The 16,647-nt window shown below is 46.9% G+C and overlaps 1 protein-coding gene across 2 annotated transcripts in view; it reads left to right on the top strand.

The window, feature by feature from the left end:
* The window catches only part of Dip2a (disco interacting protein 2 homolog A), an 88,311-nt gene that overhangs the window by 22,655 nt on the left and 49,009 nt on the right, over positions 1–16,647 (top strand). For both annotated transcript variants that reach the window (XM_051153259.1, XM_051153258.1), the window contains exons 3-6: positions 1,716–1,832; positions 3,713–3,832; positions 5,194–5,421; positions 10,704–10,832. In XM_051153259.1, coding sequence (XP_051009216.1) covers positions 1,716–1,832; positions 3,713–3,832; positions 5,194–5,421; positions 10,704–10,832 — 594 coding nt within the window. The remainder of the gene's footprint in view (positions 1–1,715; positions 1,833–3,712; positions 3,833–5,193; positions 5,422–10,703; positions 10,833–16,647) is intronic.

The raw sequence follows: 16,647 nt of genomic DNA, 5'->3' as shown, positions 1-16,647 counted from the left end.
GGTGTAACTGAGCCAGGTAGAGCTCAACTTTGTTGCTTTGTGTGACCAGCCTTAGATATCAGGTAGCGCTACTTCTGTCACTGTGTCCCTGTGAGGAACCTGACAGAGGATGTCAGGATGGACCCTGCTTGTACTGGGGGTGTGGTCAGGACTGGAGGAGCCAGAGAGACTGGAATCTCGGCTGGCTGGTCATACGAGACATTTTTTCTTTTCTTTTCCTTTCCTTTCTTTTTTTTTTTTTTTTTTGTTGTTGTTGTTGTTGTTTTTGTTTGTTTTCGAGACAGGGTTTCTCTGTGTAGCCTTAGCTGTCCTGGACTCACTTTGTAGACCAGGCTGGCCTTGAACTCACAGTGATCCGTTTGCATATGAGGCATTTTCAAGGCTGCCAACATCAAGCTCATCCTCACTGAGCCTCAGCTGAAGGTTTGGCAGGTGTTCCAGGTGTTAGCAAATTAGGATCAGAATGAGACCAGAGGCTTCGTTTGGGGACTGTGCTGTTTCTCACTGCCGGGCATCCTAGGGGTGGGTGCTGTCCTCGGCCAGGATGCAATCATTATGAGCCATGGGCTGGCTGAGGCTGTGTGGAGAGCAGGTGACGTGTCCTCTGTCTGTCCCAGATTTACAGACGGGGCCCACAGCGGTGCTGCTGACAAGTCCAGGTCTCTGGCCTCTGAGCATTTCATGCACTGAAGTTGTTCAGTATTGTTCTTGGTGTCTTAGTCTCTACCTCTCCATGTATTCTTTGTATTTAAGGGCCACCTAGTGATGGTTGGTGGGCTGTTTCTCACTTAGAGTTGATGATGCTGAACCATTATAGTAACAAGCAACACAGGCAGTTACAGAACAGCTGTAAGTGCACGCAGGAGCCAGCTCTTGGAGATCTGTGACTGACACATCAGTGTAGGCATGTAGTTTTAAAAGTCTGTTTTAATTTATTGAGGTTTCTTACATCGCTTTCTCCCTTCTCCACCCAAATCCCTTCCAACACCTCACCATCAGGCAAGAGAGAAAGTGGCGGGGAGAGGGGGTGTAGTTCTCTTTAGCTGCTGGCTGCTGGTTAGGGTCGCTGGTTCCTTGGGAAGGTCCAGTCTTCATAGTCAGGACATCTCTGACTTAGTCTCATCAAAGTGCAACAGCAGCAACCAGGAGCAGCATCTGGGGAGCACCAGCCTTCTTCTTTCTCATGTTGTCTCCTCCACCGCACCGTCTCTCTCCTGCCTCTCAGAGTCCTCAGAATTAAACTCTCTGCCGCTGGCGAAAATCAAAGGTCCGAGCCCCTCTCAGGGCCTGCACGAGGCAAATAGTCTGTTGCCATGGACGGGCTGGAGCAGCCCCATAGCCCACACTTGGGGTTAAAACAAAAACATGTTCACATGACATAACTGAGTTTTTAAAGACAACAGAACTTCCACTACACACCAGACGTAAACTGATGTGCCGTGTTGCCAAGGACACACTGAGGGTATAGTTACCATTACAGCTGTGAACTAGATGCTGGACTAGGTTAGTGGTGTGGGGAGACGGTGGCCTGGACATGGGCGTTGCTCTGGCCCATGTTGTGGCACTTAATCCCAAGTCAGAGGCTCTTTTGTGCATTAGGAGCCATACCGGAAGTGGTGCAGCGTGCACAGTATGGCTGTGCACGCTGCTTTAAATGGAGCTTCTTATAACTGAAAAAGCAAGTCATTCACACAAGGTATAAAACTGTGTTTCAGGAGTAGACCCATGTCTGCAAACAGAGAATAGAATTCCTGGGCCCTTGCTGACTGCAGCTACATCTAAACCACAGAAGTCTCGGGCTACCAACTCCAGGGATGAGCGCTTCCGGTCAGGTAGGTTGAGAGCTCTGGAAGTGCGGGAGCAGGAGGTGGGGTAGCAGCAGGCGGGATACCCGTGTTCTGGCTACTGAGGCTCTTGGCTGGTTTTTCTTTCCTAGAATGTCCACCAAAATAGTTACTTTTCACTTGACATCATCGTGTTGTTCAAGAAATTAGAACCTCCAGGTAGTTTTGTGTTGGTTTGTTTATTTATTTGTCGAGCCAGGGCCTCTCTGTGTATCAGCCTTAGCTGTCCTGGAACTGCTCTGTAGACCAGGCTGGCCTTGAACTCACAAATAACTGCCTGTCTCTGCCTTCCCAGTCTGGCATTAAAGGTGTGTGCTACTATACCCAGCTCAGATAGGTTATTTTAATGTCTCACTTTTTTTTACATATTTTAATTTCTTACACTTTTCTTAGAGGCCACTTGCGTGCAAAGCTTGTGTGTGTGCATGTATGCAGGTACAGGTGCCATCTACTCCTTTTTCCTTTTTTTTTTTGTTTTAGCTTTGAACTTGCCCAGTAGGCTAGCCTGCCTGGCCAGTGAGTCCAGCAATCTTGTGTCACCTCCTTAGTATGGCGACCATAAGTGCACTTAGATATTTTTAAAGTAAGAGTTCTGGATCCTTATGCTTGCAATGCAAGCCCATCTCTCTAATCTCCAGAGGCCTCTTTCCCTCTCATCTACCAGGACAGCAGCTACTGTTAGTGCGCGTTTCCCTCAGAAGCTCTGGGACAACTCAGGAATATCTGTGTCTATGAAATAGCTGCATGACGAGTTTAATGTACATTTTCTTTTCATTGAAATTTCCCATCAGTTGGCAGTGCTTTTTATAAATATGAAAATAATTTTTTTGAAAATAAGTTTTAAATTTAGTTTTAGTTTACTTTTAAAAACAGTTTTGCTTTTATATTTACCATGTATGTATTTCTGTGCTTGAGTTGCGTGTGTTTCTGTGTGTGAGTGCATGTGTGCCGTAGTTCACATGTGGAGGTCAGAGAACACCTTGCAGGAGTTGGTTTTTTTTCCCCTTTGTAGGTTCTAGGGATCAAACAAGTTGTCAGGCTTGGGGGTGATAAGCACCCTTTCCTGCTAAGCCATCTTGTCCCCCTGCCCCTTTGTTTTGAGACAAGTTCTCAGCCTCATGTGGCCCATGCTAGCCTGGAACTTACTGTGTGTTGTATAGCCTTCACTCCCAGTCTTTTGTGTCCGTCTTGGGGACTAACAGCATGGCCATGCTCAGAATGCTGGCTTATGTGCTCCTGGGGCTGGAAGCCAGGGGTTCATACGTGTTGTGCAAGCATTCTACCAATTGAGCCATGCGTGTGTGCCAGCTGACCTGTGCATGTGTGTGTTCGGGTACGCATGCCTTTGCAAGCATGTGGAGGCCAGATGTTGATAGTGGGTGTCTTCCTTGATCACAGTATGCTTAATTAAAAAAAAAAAAAAAAAGATGAATTGACTGTGTTGCATAAACTTTAAAACATCCTCAGTGGAAACTTGCCAAAATGTTTGAGATACTGACATTGATTTTCAGGCTGCTGCTTTCAAAATGTGTCCATTTGATATCGCTCCCCCTTTTTCCTCCCTCCCTCCCTCCCTCCCTCTCTCTCTCCCTCTCTCCCTCCCTTTCTCCCTCTCTCTCTCTTGAGCCTACTGGTTGACTTCTTGACTACCTAGGTTGCCTGTGAACTTTTTTTTTTTTTTTAAATATCTGGAAGTTTTTGTCAAGTTCCAAAGTTGAGTTCTGAAGCAAAGCAATACTTAGCGAAAGCCTGAGGTGTGGGGTGAGTCGGGAGGCAGGGAATTTTTCCTGCTCAGGGTTAGCAAACAGAGATGGATTGCGGTTGTCATCGTGGTAAACACACCTACTGCTACTGTTGTTCCTGTGCAGATGTTCACACAGAAGCCGTGCAGGCAGCCTTGGCCAAGTACAAAGAGAGGAAGATGCCCATGCCTTCAAAAAGACGGTCTGTCCTCGTGCACTCGTCCGTGGAAACCTACACTCCCCCAGGTATTGAGGAATGGTGTCGGGAAAGGCTTGCCCGAGTCCTAGGCTGGGTGGTATAATACTTGTTCTCATTGAATTGGAATATCCTTGTAGCCTGTAGTACAGGCTTGAGAAATCTAGGAATTAAAAATATTTACACATGAGCATACTCCTTAACTAAGACTCTATAATGCTCAGGGTATTTCTCTTATCAAAGTGGATATTTGTTTTGTAGTGGGATTTTTGTGTGGGTTTTACTTAAAAAACAAACAAACAAACAAACAAAAAACTAAGATGCTACTTATATCTTTTAGTAAGGAGATAAAGCTTAGTGGATTGTGCCAAGTCCTTGAACTGAATTTTAACCTTACTCTAATTTGTGCCCTTTATCTGTTCTGCCACCGGTCTCCTCACCCCGTTCCCAGCAGGACCATTTTACCTGAAAAATTTGGGGAGATTTTATCACTGTCTGTTGTTACCACTAGAAAGAAAAATGTATAGCTGAGGTTTCTCTCTAATATCCTGTTAAACTGCATTGAGGGGCTGGTGTCTGGTGGCCTCACATCCATGCACTTCCACAGCTCCCCCTCAGGGCACTAAGCCAAAGCAAAAAGTTGACAACCATGGTTGACTGGATACATTTGGAATTATTAAAACAGTAAAAGACTGTCACCTCCACGATTGCAAGGTGCCCTGGTAGTCTTGGTAGGGTGTTTCTTCACGCAAAAGAGAAGCTTAGAGCTGAGGGAAGTCTTTAGAAGTGACTGCTTATGCTAATAAAGCTGTAGGCTTTAGCCAACAGTAAAATAAGTGTTTTAATAACTGTAAGACCATAGTAAAATGCAGGCTTGCTGACTTGATGGGACCTTACTTAGTTCACAAATAATTTTATGAGCTGAAGCAATTATGTCGAGGAAAGAATTCTTTGCAGAGTGTCACTTGTCCTGTTTTCCCTGTGAACATAGATGCAGACAGGGCTACAGTCTCCCACAACAGCTGCAGCACTGGAGCGTTCATGCACAGGCTGCACTCTGAGGTGTGGGCTGAGGCTGGACACCTAGAGGAGGACGCGCTATGTGGATGTGGTGCCAGGCTGTGTGGATGGGCAGCAGTGAGTGCTGGACACTCACAGAGCACATTGCAGTTGGGGGTTCTAGGCTTAGGGGCTAGAACGCTGCTTTCATTCCTTGTGTGTAATATCCTGTGGCCAAGGCCTCTCTGGGGGACCCAGAAGCAGGACTTCTTATGTCCCCTTCTAAACTGAAGGTGGCTTTTGAGGTGCCCACAGAGTAGACCTGTGCTCCAGGCCTGGAGACAAGTGAGAGGCCCTTTCCCCCTCTTGACCCATCTCTGCATCATGCTTGTCATCGTTATTTTCATCACAGACACGTCATCTGCCTCAGAAGATGAGGGCTCTTTACGGCGACCTGTGCGACTCACCTCCACTCTGCTCCAGAGCCATTCCAGCATCGAGCCCTGGCTCGACAGGGTCATTCAGGGCTCGTCCACCTCATCCTCTGCATCCTCCACCTCATCCCACCCGGGAGGGAGACCAGCCGCTGCTCCCAGTGCCACCACTGCGCTCGCAGGCCTCACGGCCCACGCCCACATAGGTCAGTAACAGCTGCCAAGCCCCGCCAACTGGGAAGGGTCAGGAGTGTCGGGACAGAGTGCCACTGTCAAGTGACTGAGGTCATGGGCCAGATGTCACATGATGCCTTGTCTGCCTGAGATATCAGCTGGGTTTTAGCTTTTGATAATCACAATTGACACAATGGGGTCACACTTGGAGAGCTTGGCATCCAGAGTAAGTTGGACAGAATGGCTCTATTGCTAAATTTTCGGCTCCATCCAGCTCCACCCCTTTCTTATCTGAAATGTGTCCTTTAGGCATGGAAGCACTCCTGTACTTCCTGTGGCCTGGCAGTTCCCGAGTGTGGGGTGTACCCCAGTCCTCAGCAGCATGCTGTTCTCTCGATGTCCTCTTGCCCTTTCCTGTTTTTCAGGTGCCTGTGACAGCCACCCTGAGCCTGCCTGTCTAGTCACTTTTCCCTGCGACTTTGCATATGTGTCCGTAAGGGCTATCTGTTGTCCTTGTGCTGAGGTCCTGAGATGGGGGCTAAGGCTAAAGCTTTGCCCTGACTCTTCTTCCTATAGATAGCCCTCTTCCTCAAAACATGAAGTCAGTCAAAGCCAGTCCTAAAGATACAGGACTCTCCTCAGTCATAAAGCTCTTGGATGACAGGAATCTTAGAAAGAAGTGATGCCTTGAGCCACTTGAAACCCTGTATTTTAAGTAGTTGTGTGATCAGCTGTGTGGGAGGCCCACTGACATACATGCCCTAGTACCTTAAAATGTAGTTCATATTAAAGATTTATCCTATCTTTCATAATCCTAGATGAAGAAAGAAGACAAAAAATCGAGTGCGGGTAGCTTGCCTGCGATCACACATTGCTTAGTGGGGAAGAGCGCTAATGCCAGTGTCCTCGGCTCCTTTTCGTTTTCTTCCCTAAAGCTGGGCCTGGTGTGCTGAGCACACTTGTTGTATATCCCGCCTGGTTGGTGGAGCAGCAAGGGTTCCTGGCAGGGGGTGCTGGGACCATGTCCTGAGTTCTGTTCTTATCAAGTCTGGTGCACTGGCTGCAATGGGCGTGCTAGCCTGTGGCTGGTCTCCACATCCTCTGGAGCCCAGCAGTGTGGCTCTTTTGATTTTGAATTGCTTGAGTCTCTGTCCATTTGCCTCACATCTGCTCTTCACTGAACGTGTGTCATGGGGGCACCGCGGTTCCTCTGCCGCATCGCGGCTCTTGCTCACAGAGCAGCTGCATGGGCAGCAGAGCCACAGGAGTAGAGAGCCGTGAAAACAGCTGCCTCCAGGGGTCTGTGGCTTGCTTGTTCCTGTGTGGCTGCTACCTTTGCTCAAGGGGTCTTGACAGTCTGGAGCAGGAAAGCAGCCATTGCTTTGCTTTCCTGTTTATCTGGGGCTTTTATTTTGCATTTGTTGTACACTTATTTAGTTATCCAGTGGTGTGTGTGTGTGTGTGCACATGTACCTGTGTGTAGGAACATACACACACACTTCTATAGGTATTTGAGGAGGCCGGATAAGAACACTCACTGACTGTCCTGCTCTATCTGCCCTTTTCCCTTGAAACAGGATCTCTCACTCATCCTGGAATTAGGCTGGTTGCCGGCAGCCCCACTGAACACCCAGTGCAGGGATTGTAGTCATGCACATCCACGATTTCTATGTGGGTCCTGGGGCCTGAACTCAGGCCCTCACGCTCGCCCAGCATGCTCTCTTCCCCACTGAGTGATGCCCAGTTTCCTGTCTCTGCTGTCCGAAGCTCGTCCTAAGGGGACGGCACTCAGGGGCACACAGCAGTAAAGGCTTGTTGCTGCCGGGCTGTTACTTCTTGGCCATGTTTAGCACGCCAGGCCAGCTGTAACTCCCAGCATTTGTCAGAGGCACTCAGGGCTCTAGCGCTCCTGCTTCTGGACCTCTTAACCAGAACTCTGGTGTGTGTCGGCGTCAGGTGTGCTCATTCTCTGGAGCGCATGAGACTCACGGTGGCCGATCCACCCTGTCTTCTGCAGCTGTGCTGTGAAGGCCCCTTTTCTTTTCTGTGTGCTTGGCCTAGCACAGATGTCTTATGATTGATTCTACTCAGTGGAAAAAAGAAATCTCAACTTGGACTCTAATAGCTTATTGCAAATGTGGTTTTGATAAACTGTTGAGTAATTAAAGAGCACAATTAACTTGATTTCTGAGTTCTATTTATTCTTTTAATTTTTAAATACATTTAAAATTAATTTTTGGGCATGGGTGGAGGTCAGAGGAAAACCCTGGGGAGCTGGTTCTCGATTTTCACTGTGTGGGGTCTGCAGATTGAATTGCCTTTACCTGCAGACCCAGCTCACCTGTGCTTTGTTATTCTGTAGGTGTGCGGTAACACGAGTGTGTGCATGTGCCACAGGTGTGCAGGTGGAAGTCAGTTCTCTCCTCCTGTGTGTTCCAGGGGGGAACTCAGTTCAGAGTTCATGGCAAGTGCTTTTTTGGCTCTTAACTTGATTCCTAAATACAGGCTTAGCTCCCTTAACCTCAAATCTGAAATTCAGGGCAGTGCATTGGAACATTCCAGAGTTTCAGCTAGAAATGGCTAACTAGTGAAGTATATAAATGTCCCAAATTCGTACTGGTCGGATTTCTTTTTTTTTTAAAGATTTATTTATTAGTTTGAGCGGGACCCCTGGGCCCAAATCTGCCTTTGGGAGGATACAAGGGAGGGGATAACCATTGAGATGTAATATGAATAAATTAATAAAATAAAAAACTTAAAAATATATATATTACATTATATACAAAAAAGGATTTATTTATTATTATGAATACAGTGTTCTGCCTGCCAGAAGAGGACATCACATCACACTACAAATGGTTGTGAACCACACCATGTGGTTGCTGGGAATTGAACTCAGGACCTTTGAAAGAGCAGGTGATGCTCTTAACTACTGAGCCATCTCTCCAGCCCACTGATCAGATTCCTAAAGTACAGAGCTCCTAGGTCACTGGCAGAGGGCGGGTCACTGGCATAGGACAGGTCACTGACAGAGGGTGGGTCACTGGCAGAGGGTAGGTCACTGGTATAGGGTAGGTCACTGGCATAGGGTAGGTCACTGGCATAGGGTGGGTCACTGGCAGAGGGTGGGTCACTGGCAGAGGGTGGGTCACTGGCAGAGGGTAGGTCACTGGCAGAGGGTAGGTCACTGGCAGAGGGCAGGTCACTGGCAGAGGGCGGGTCACTGGCAGAGGGCGGGTCACTGGCAGAGGGTAGGTCACTGGCAGAGGGCTGGTCACTGGCATAGGGTGGGTCACTGGCAGAGGGCCACTGGCAGAGGGCGGGTCACTGGCAGAGGGCGGGTCACTGGCAGAGGGCGGGTCACTGGCAGAGGGCGGGTCACTGGCAGAGGGCGGGTCACTGGCAGAGGGTGGGTCACTGGCAGAGGGCAGGTATGCTCATGTGCTGTGCGCCTTCCCTGTCCTCATTACAGAGCCATCGCGTAGCTTCTCTCTAGCTAGCTCTTCAGCAGAATGAAGGAAAAATATAGAAAGACTAATATATAAGTAAAAATTTGAAGTGGAACTTATTAGGTAAAGGGCTTTTTAAAAAACCATTAGTTTACATTTTTGGATTAAGGGAATAAAATACATTAAACATTTGACAAAGATATAAATATCTATCTTCAAAAGCAATGTTTTGAAAAGCAAAATTTAGCTTTATGTAGCTGTTAAAAAACTACTTTGTACTGTAAAGTTACCATCCTTCCATATATACTTCCTGAAATCATTATTCTTTTTGCTAGGTGTGGAAGCACAGGGTGTTTCTTTATAAACTGAAAGACCTTCCTGATAATCATACTGTAAAATGCTGATTTGCCTTTTCAAGGGTTGTGAAAACCACCATTGAAGTTTTAGATGTTTTTCAAAAAGTGTTTTGTGTTATATAAATAGCAAGTTTATGTTTTGCTCCTATGTATTTTCTTTCTTCCTCAACATTCATGTCTTACTTTGAATTTTATCCAAGTTAATGCAATGATAGATGATCAGAATTGTAAGGAATGCCGTAGAGATGAGCAGCACATTCATGTAAACATTGCAGATTACCAAGCTTTGTCACACACAGGCTCACTGCACCAGCTGTTTGCATTCATTGTGTGGTACCATGCCATGTTCAACAGTTGTTCCACTGACACTCCCTTCATCACATTAGGCCCAATAGTAAAGAGAATTCTGTAGCAAATTATAGTCAGTGTTTGGAACAGATTAAAGTACTGTTCCATAAAAATTAAATAAAAAATTATATTGAGAAAATGAAAAGATAATTTAAATTGTATCTTGTGTGATCTGTCTTAAGTATAGCATTAATTGATTATACATGAAGTTGATTGTAGTCTCTTAATATTGAAAATAATTTGCTCATTTGAGATGGGTTGTGCTATAACTACACAGACTGGCCTTGAACTTGTGACCCTCAATCTCTGCCTCACAAATAGTTGGACTTATAGGTATGCTTCACTAACAGGTGCATCTGGCTCATTGTAGAAATTTTTATCTAGCATATGGGACACTTTTAGTTTTTGATTTAATTTTAAAAAGTTTTCCAGGCACACAAGGTCTCACCAAAGAACTCTGGCTGGCCTTGAACTTGCTATGTAGACCAGGCTTGCATTGAACTTAGAGAGATCTGCCTGCCCATGTCTCCTGAGGTCCTGGCATTATAGGCTTGTTTAATGCCTGACTAGTTTTTGTACTTTAAAAAATACTTATTTTTATTTTATGTGCATGATTATTTTGCTTACATATATGTATAGCTCCTATGAGCATGCAGTACCCAAGGAGGCCAGAAGAGGGCATAGGATCTTCTGGAACTGGAGTTAATAGACAGTTGTGAGCTGCCATGTGGGTGCTAGGAACTGAACCTGGGTCCTCTGCCAGAGCAACAAGTGCTCTTAACTGCTAAGCCATCTTCCCATCCCCTACTTTTTGTACTTTTATTCTTAGGCCTACAAAGATGATGATTTATATCATCCAGTCTATTTTTTGGGATGGTAGAAGGCTGGTTGGTTTTCATAATGTAACCAAAAGCAATTAGTAGCATTTTATTTCAAATTAATTTTTGTTTCCTTCACGAAACTTCCCAACCAAGGTCTTGTTAGGCTGTCATGTTAAAGGCAAGTTTTCTGTGCACTTTGTGATAGAGGTGAGGACTGAATTGAGCCACCTCCCAAGGGTGTATATGGTCCTGCATGCCTTTGTCTAGACTGACAGATTCTAATAAAAACTTAATGCTTGTTGGATTAATCACTGTTATCTGGGTGTTTTTCAAAACTCAGATCTGCACTCCGCCCCGCCGGATGTTACCACTGGGCTTGTGGAGCATGCACACTACGAGCGTCCACAGGTAGCCTCCGTGAGAGGCGTCCCTCGAGGGCACGGCAGGAATGTGCTGGAAACCGCAGATGGTGAGAAACTCCCCTCTCTCTCTTCTGAAACAACAGAGTACAGGTCTCTGTGCTATCCAAGACGGCGTTTATGTATTTTCTCTCTCCCCCCCCCCTCTCTCTCTCTCTCTAATTAAGCCATGCCATTTATGATTCTTCTGTGCAAATAAACAGAAGCCAATGTACAGTGAATGTCACCAGAGTGAATAGTCAGTGTCATCCTGGAGAGCAATAGTTGGAGATCTCTAGGAAACAGGTCTCCCTCCCACTTCTGGAAGCGCAAGGACAGAGGCAGCCATGGGACGTTCTCGTGCTCAGTCAGCATGGAAGCTGGTGCCGCGCCTCATGTCCTTGGCCGCCTTTGCGGTTGGCACAGCCTGGGAGAATGAGTTAGGCGATTTAGAGCTTCAAATAATAATATTTTTAAATAAAAACATCTGAGCTCGTGTTGTAAGGGTTTCCTTAAGTCAGAAAAGGAGAACAAAGGAAATCTAAAGTAGGAGGAAAGAAAGAATAAATATAAGACTCAGCACGCACGAAGGCAAGCCTGTAGAGAGACTCCAGCCGAGAGCCAGTTCTTCAAAGGCCAAGACAGCATCGTAGTCCCTTGTGGAGTGGACCAAGTCACAGAGGTGAGGCAAAGCAGGGGTGCCTGCTGAAACTACATTTCCAGCCAACAACAGCCAGAGAAATTAAGCAAAGAAAAGCAAACACATCAATGGCATCCTGATTGTAAAGGAAGAAGTAAAACTCTCTGTTTGGAGAGGATATGATCTTGCCATGTGCAAAACCAAAAGATTTTGCACAAAACACATTCACACAGATGGAGTTAATAATAACTTCAATGAAGTAGCAAGTTACAGAGCCATCACAGAAGGATCAGTTTAAAATTATATTAAATTAAAATTTCTCAAAGCAATCTATAAATTCATCACATAATCCCTATGAAAGTCTTAGTGATTCTTTTTTAGCAATAAACTCATATAAAAATTCATAGGAACCTTAAATGGTCATAATAATCTTAAAAATGAAGAATGAGGCTAAGATGTTCATGTTTCTAAAATTTCTCAAGGGCAGGAGCAATCAGAGCACTGTAGGACTGTCACAAAGACAACTCTGTACATCCATGGAACAGAACAGCAAACTGCATGTGTATGATCAAATGGCTTTTTGAAATCACGTTTTATCTGCCTATTTACTTAGTGTGCATGAGTGCATACATACATGTGCCTGCACATACCATGACACACATGTGCAGATCAGAGGACAACTTGTGGAAGCAGGTTGTGGAAGGAGAGCCTTCAGCTGTGTGACTGCTGAGCGTCTAACTCAGGCCATCACTTTTCCCACCTAGCCGTTCTGCCAACACCTCAGATCAATAGGATAAAGACAGCTTCCCGCAACTGAGATATACACATATAAAACAATGAACTCAGACATTTTTCTAACACTACAAAAAAAAAAGTTAAATGGCTCAAAGGGCTAATACCATAAAACCATTAAAAGGAAACACTGGGCATTAACTTTATTACATTGTATTTTCTTAAGTGCATTAACAAAGACATAAGAAAAAAAAAAGAAGGAAAAGTTGATTTTCATGAACAGTAAAAATAAAAAAGCCTCTGAGGATGTCTGTGAGGGACTCTCTCATTAGGTTTGTTGAGATGGGAGCAATGCACTGTGCATGTGGGTGGCACTGTTTCATGAGCTGGGGTTGTGGGCTGCATAAGGAGAAAGCGACCTGAGTATATGCAGCTCTCACTTTCGGCTCTAACCTGTGGGTACAATGAAACCAGTTGTTTTGAACTCTTGCTGCTAAGTCTTCTTCACTAAAATGGAAAGTGTCCCATTAAACTGTAAGCCAGATTGAAACCCTTCTGTGAGTTGCTTTGGTCAGGCATTTCGTCATGGCCACAGGGAAAAAAAGCAAACGTACTAGATAAATCAGTTTAGGAATTTTCTCTAAACACATTCCTCTAAAAATAAGGAAATAGGTGTGTACACAGTTACAAATCGCAGCACTAGTCTTAATTATTTTATATCAGAAACTATATAAATTATGGAAGCCTTGCAAATTGGATCAGTAAAGCTAGTAGGTTCACATCGCAGAGTGCTGTGCACTTGTCAAAATGAGTGAGTGGGATCTTCGTGAACCGTACTAAAGTGCTTTTCCAGGTGTGGTTAAACGGAGAAGCTGAATCACAGGACATTCATCGTCTTCCACATGTGTAAGAAAGGGGAAGATAGCAAACCATGACCATGCCTGCAGTTCTTTGCAGTAGGAGGTGCACAGGAAAGGTAATCAGGAAGCAGTGAGAGTGGTTATTTTTTCAGAGGAGGAGCGCAGTGGAGGGGTGTAGCAGGGAAGCTCTGCTCAGGTCATCTGAGTGAGAATGGCGCCCAGCAGCTGCTAGGGAGTGGACCTGTTTGAAGGAGTTAGAAGGATGCAGAGGTGTGGCCTAGTTGGGGGAGTGAGTCACTAGAGGCAGGCTTTGAGGTTTCAAAAACCACGCTAGGCCCAGTGTCTGTCTGTCTCTTGCTCTCTGCCTGCTGCCGACAGATTAGGGTGTAGTTTCAGCTCCTGCTTCAGCACCATGCCTATCTGCTTTTCACCATGATGGTCAAGGACTAAGTCTCTAAAACTGTAAGCAAGCTCCCAAGTAAATGCTTTCTTTTCAAAGAATTGCCTTGGTCGTGGTCTCTTTCCACAGCAGTAGAGCAGCTACTGAGACATGGAGTATGTTATCTTTCATTGTTCTGACAAAATACCCAAGGAGAAAGGGTTTATTTTGGCCCATGGTTTCTGAGGTCTCAACCCTTGGTCACTTGGTCCCTTTATTGTAGGTTTGAGGCCAGGCTGGTAATCAGGGTGTTGTCATGGTTGCCAGAAAGCAAAGCACCAGAGATAAAGGGTCCATGGGAAAATACATCCTTAAACATTAATATGCCAGATGACCTACTTCTTCTCATGTTGCCCTGTCTCCTGTAGCACACTTAGCTGTGAACTCATCAGTGGGGCAGGTCTCTATATTAGTTGGTTCTCTGTTTCAGTGATAACACACAGCAACTAAGAGCAATTTATAGAAATTAGAGTGTATTTGGCTTACCGTTCCTTAGGGTTAAGTCCACAAGGGCGGAGCAATTTGCAGCAGGCAGCAGGAGCTAGAATGGTCAGGTATTTCTCCTATACATAGTTAGCAAAGACCCAGCCAGCAGGGGATGGGGCGAGGTTTAAACCCTGAGCAAACCCTCGTAATATGCTTCCTTTAGCAAGGTTCTGTATCTTACGGGTTCCATAACCTTCCCAGCCACCAGCACCAACTGGGGACCAAGTCTTCAAATGAGCATCCTTCATTGAAAGCACAGCAGTGCTCACGGTCCAGTTGCCTCTCTGAGGCATCACATTGAGGCTGGGAGCCAGGACACTCACTGTGAAGGAAGGACATCTTGGTCCTTGACTCAGAAGTGTATATCTGAGTGTGTTAGTCCATTTGTATATGTACACCCTGTATCTGTGAGTTCACACATAATGTGACTCACTGTGTGTACTTCAAAGTCCCGTCTGCTAGCAGGAACCCAGTGACACAGGCAGTGTGACTCCTTGTGCCCACATCTAGTGTATAGCGCCTCCACCCATCAGAAATGGCTGGTTCAGGGCTGGGCAGCATAGAATGGCCGTGAAACACCTTCTTAGGTCATAAGGTGAAATTGTGCTGAAAGGTCACCGTGTGCACACGTGGTGCTTTTGGTGTGTGAATGAGAACGGCCCCCAAAGGCTCGTGTATTTGAACCCTTGGTCCTCAGTTGGTGAAACTGTTTGGGAAGGATTAAGAGGTGTGGCCTTGTTAGAGAGGTGTGTCACTAGGGGTGCACTTCGAGATTTCAAAAGCACTCAGCATTCCAGCTGGTCTTCTCTCTGCCTCATGCTTATGGATCAGATGTAAGCTCTCAGCTGCAGCTCTAGTGCCATGCCTGCCTGCTGCCAACCTCTGCCATGTGGCCATGGACTAACTCTATGAAACTGTAAGCCATCCTCTAGTTAAATTCTTCTTTTTATAAATTGTCTTGGTCCTAGTGTCTCTTCACATCAATTGAAAAGTAATTAAGACAGAGATTAAGGCCTGGCTCCTCTTTTGCTGCAGTGCCCACCGTGCTAGGCCTGGCCCCTCTCCTACTGTAGTGCCCACCGTCCTAGGCCTGGCCCCTCTCCTACTGCAGTGCCCACCGTCCTAGGCCTGGCCCCTCTCCTACTGCAGTGCCCACCGTTCTACTACCTGGGTGCATCCTGCTTTTTCACACTGTATATATTTTTACTTGTTTTCACCTAACAAATGGTAAGCCTGTTGTAGGATCTTGCTGTTTCTTTTGTTGATGTTCTGTCTACCAGAACAGAATAGTGTTTCTTACCTGCTGAGGATACCATGGAGGTTCTGGTTTATCTCTTAGTATTTACTATATTAGAAATTTAAAATGAAGTTTAAATATTAATTCATTTAAAACTAATTATAGATGGAATTACCCTGTAATGTGGGTTGGAGGTTCGGGGGAGTAGTGCCTCTCTCAGACAATATAGGCTTGCAAGTAAAAAAAGCCTCAAGTATGAGACACCTCCTCCTCTCCTCTCCTCTCCTTTCCTCTCCTCTCCTCTCCTCTCCTCCTCTCCTCCTCTCCTCTTCTCTCCTCTCCTCTCCTCCTCTCCCCTCTCCTCCCCTTCCCTCCCCTCCTCCTCTCCTCTCCTCCTCCTCCTCTCCTCCTCTCCTCCCCTCCCCTCTCCTCCCCTCCCCTCCCCTCCCCTCCTCCTCTCCTCTCCTCCCCTCCCCTCTCCTTATCTCCTCTCCTCTCCTCCTCTCCTCCCCTCCCCTCCCCTCCTCTCCTCTCCTCTCCTCTCCTCTCTCTCCTCCTCTCTCCTCTCCTCTCCTCTCCTCTCTCCTCTCCTCCTCCTCTCTCTCCTCCTCTCTCCTCTCCTCCCTCCCTCTCCTCCCTCCCCTCCCCTCCTCCTCCTCCCCTCCTCTCCTCTCCTCTCCTCCCTCCTCTCCTCTCCTCTCCTCCTCCCTCTCTCCCCTCCCTCCTCTCCTCTCTCTCTCCTCCCCTCCCCTCCTCTCCTCTCCTCCCCTCTTCTCCTCCTCTCCTCTCCTCTTCTCTCCTCCTCTCCTCTCCCCTCCCCTCCCCTCCTCCTCTCCTCTCCTCCCCTCCTCTCCTCTCCTCTTCTCCTCTCCTCTCCTCCCCTCCCCTCCTCTCCTCTCCTCTCTCCTCCTCTCCCCTCCTCCTCTCCTCTCCTCCCCTCCTCTCCTCCCCTCCTCTCCCCTCCTCCTCTCCTCTTCTCCTCTCCTCTCCTCCCCTCCCCTCCCCTCCTCTCCTCTCTCCTCCTCTCCTCTCCTTCTCTCCTCTCCTCCTCTCCTCTCCTTTCCTCCTCTCCTCTCCTCCCCTCCCCTTCCCTCCCCTCCTCTCCTCTCCTCTCCTCTCCTCTTCTCCTCTCCTCTCCTCCCCTCCCTCCCTCCTCTCCTCTCTCCTCCTCTCCTCTCCTTCTCTCCTCTCCTCCTCTCCTCTCCTTTCCTCCTCTCCTCTCCTCCCCTCCTCTCCCCTTCCCTCCCCTTCCCTCCCCTTCCCTCCTCCTCTCTTCTCCTCTCCTCTCTTCTCCTCTCCTCCCCTCCTCTCCTCTCCTCCCCTCCCCTCCCCTCCCCTCCTCTCCTCTCCTCTCCTCTCCTCTCTTCTCTTCCCTCCCTCCCCCTTCTTCGTTTCTGAAACACGATCTTACTGTGTAACCCCAGCTGGCTTGGAACTTTCTGTGTAGACTAGGCTGGCCTCAGACTCACAAAGATCCTCCTGTCTCTGCCGC

The sequence above is a fragment of the Acomys russatus genome, chromosome 11, assembly GCF_903995435.1.
Source record: "Acomys russatus chromosome 11, mAcoRus1.1, whole genome shotgun sequence".
Classification (NCBI taxonomy): domain Eukaryota; kingdom Metazoa; phylum Chordata; class Mammalia; order Rodentia; family Muridae; genus Acomys; species Acomys russatus.
This window is presented reverse-complemented; position numbering and strand designations above follow the sequence as displayed.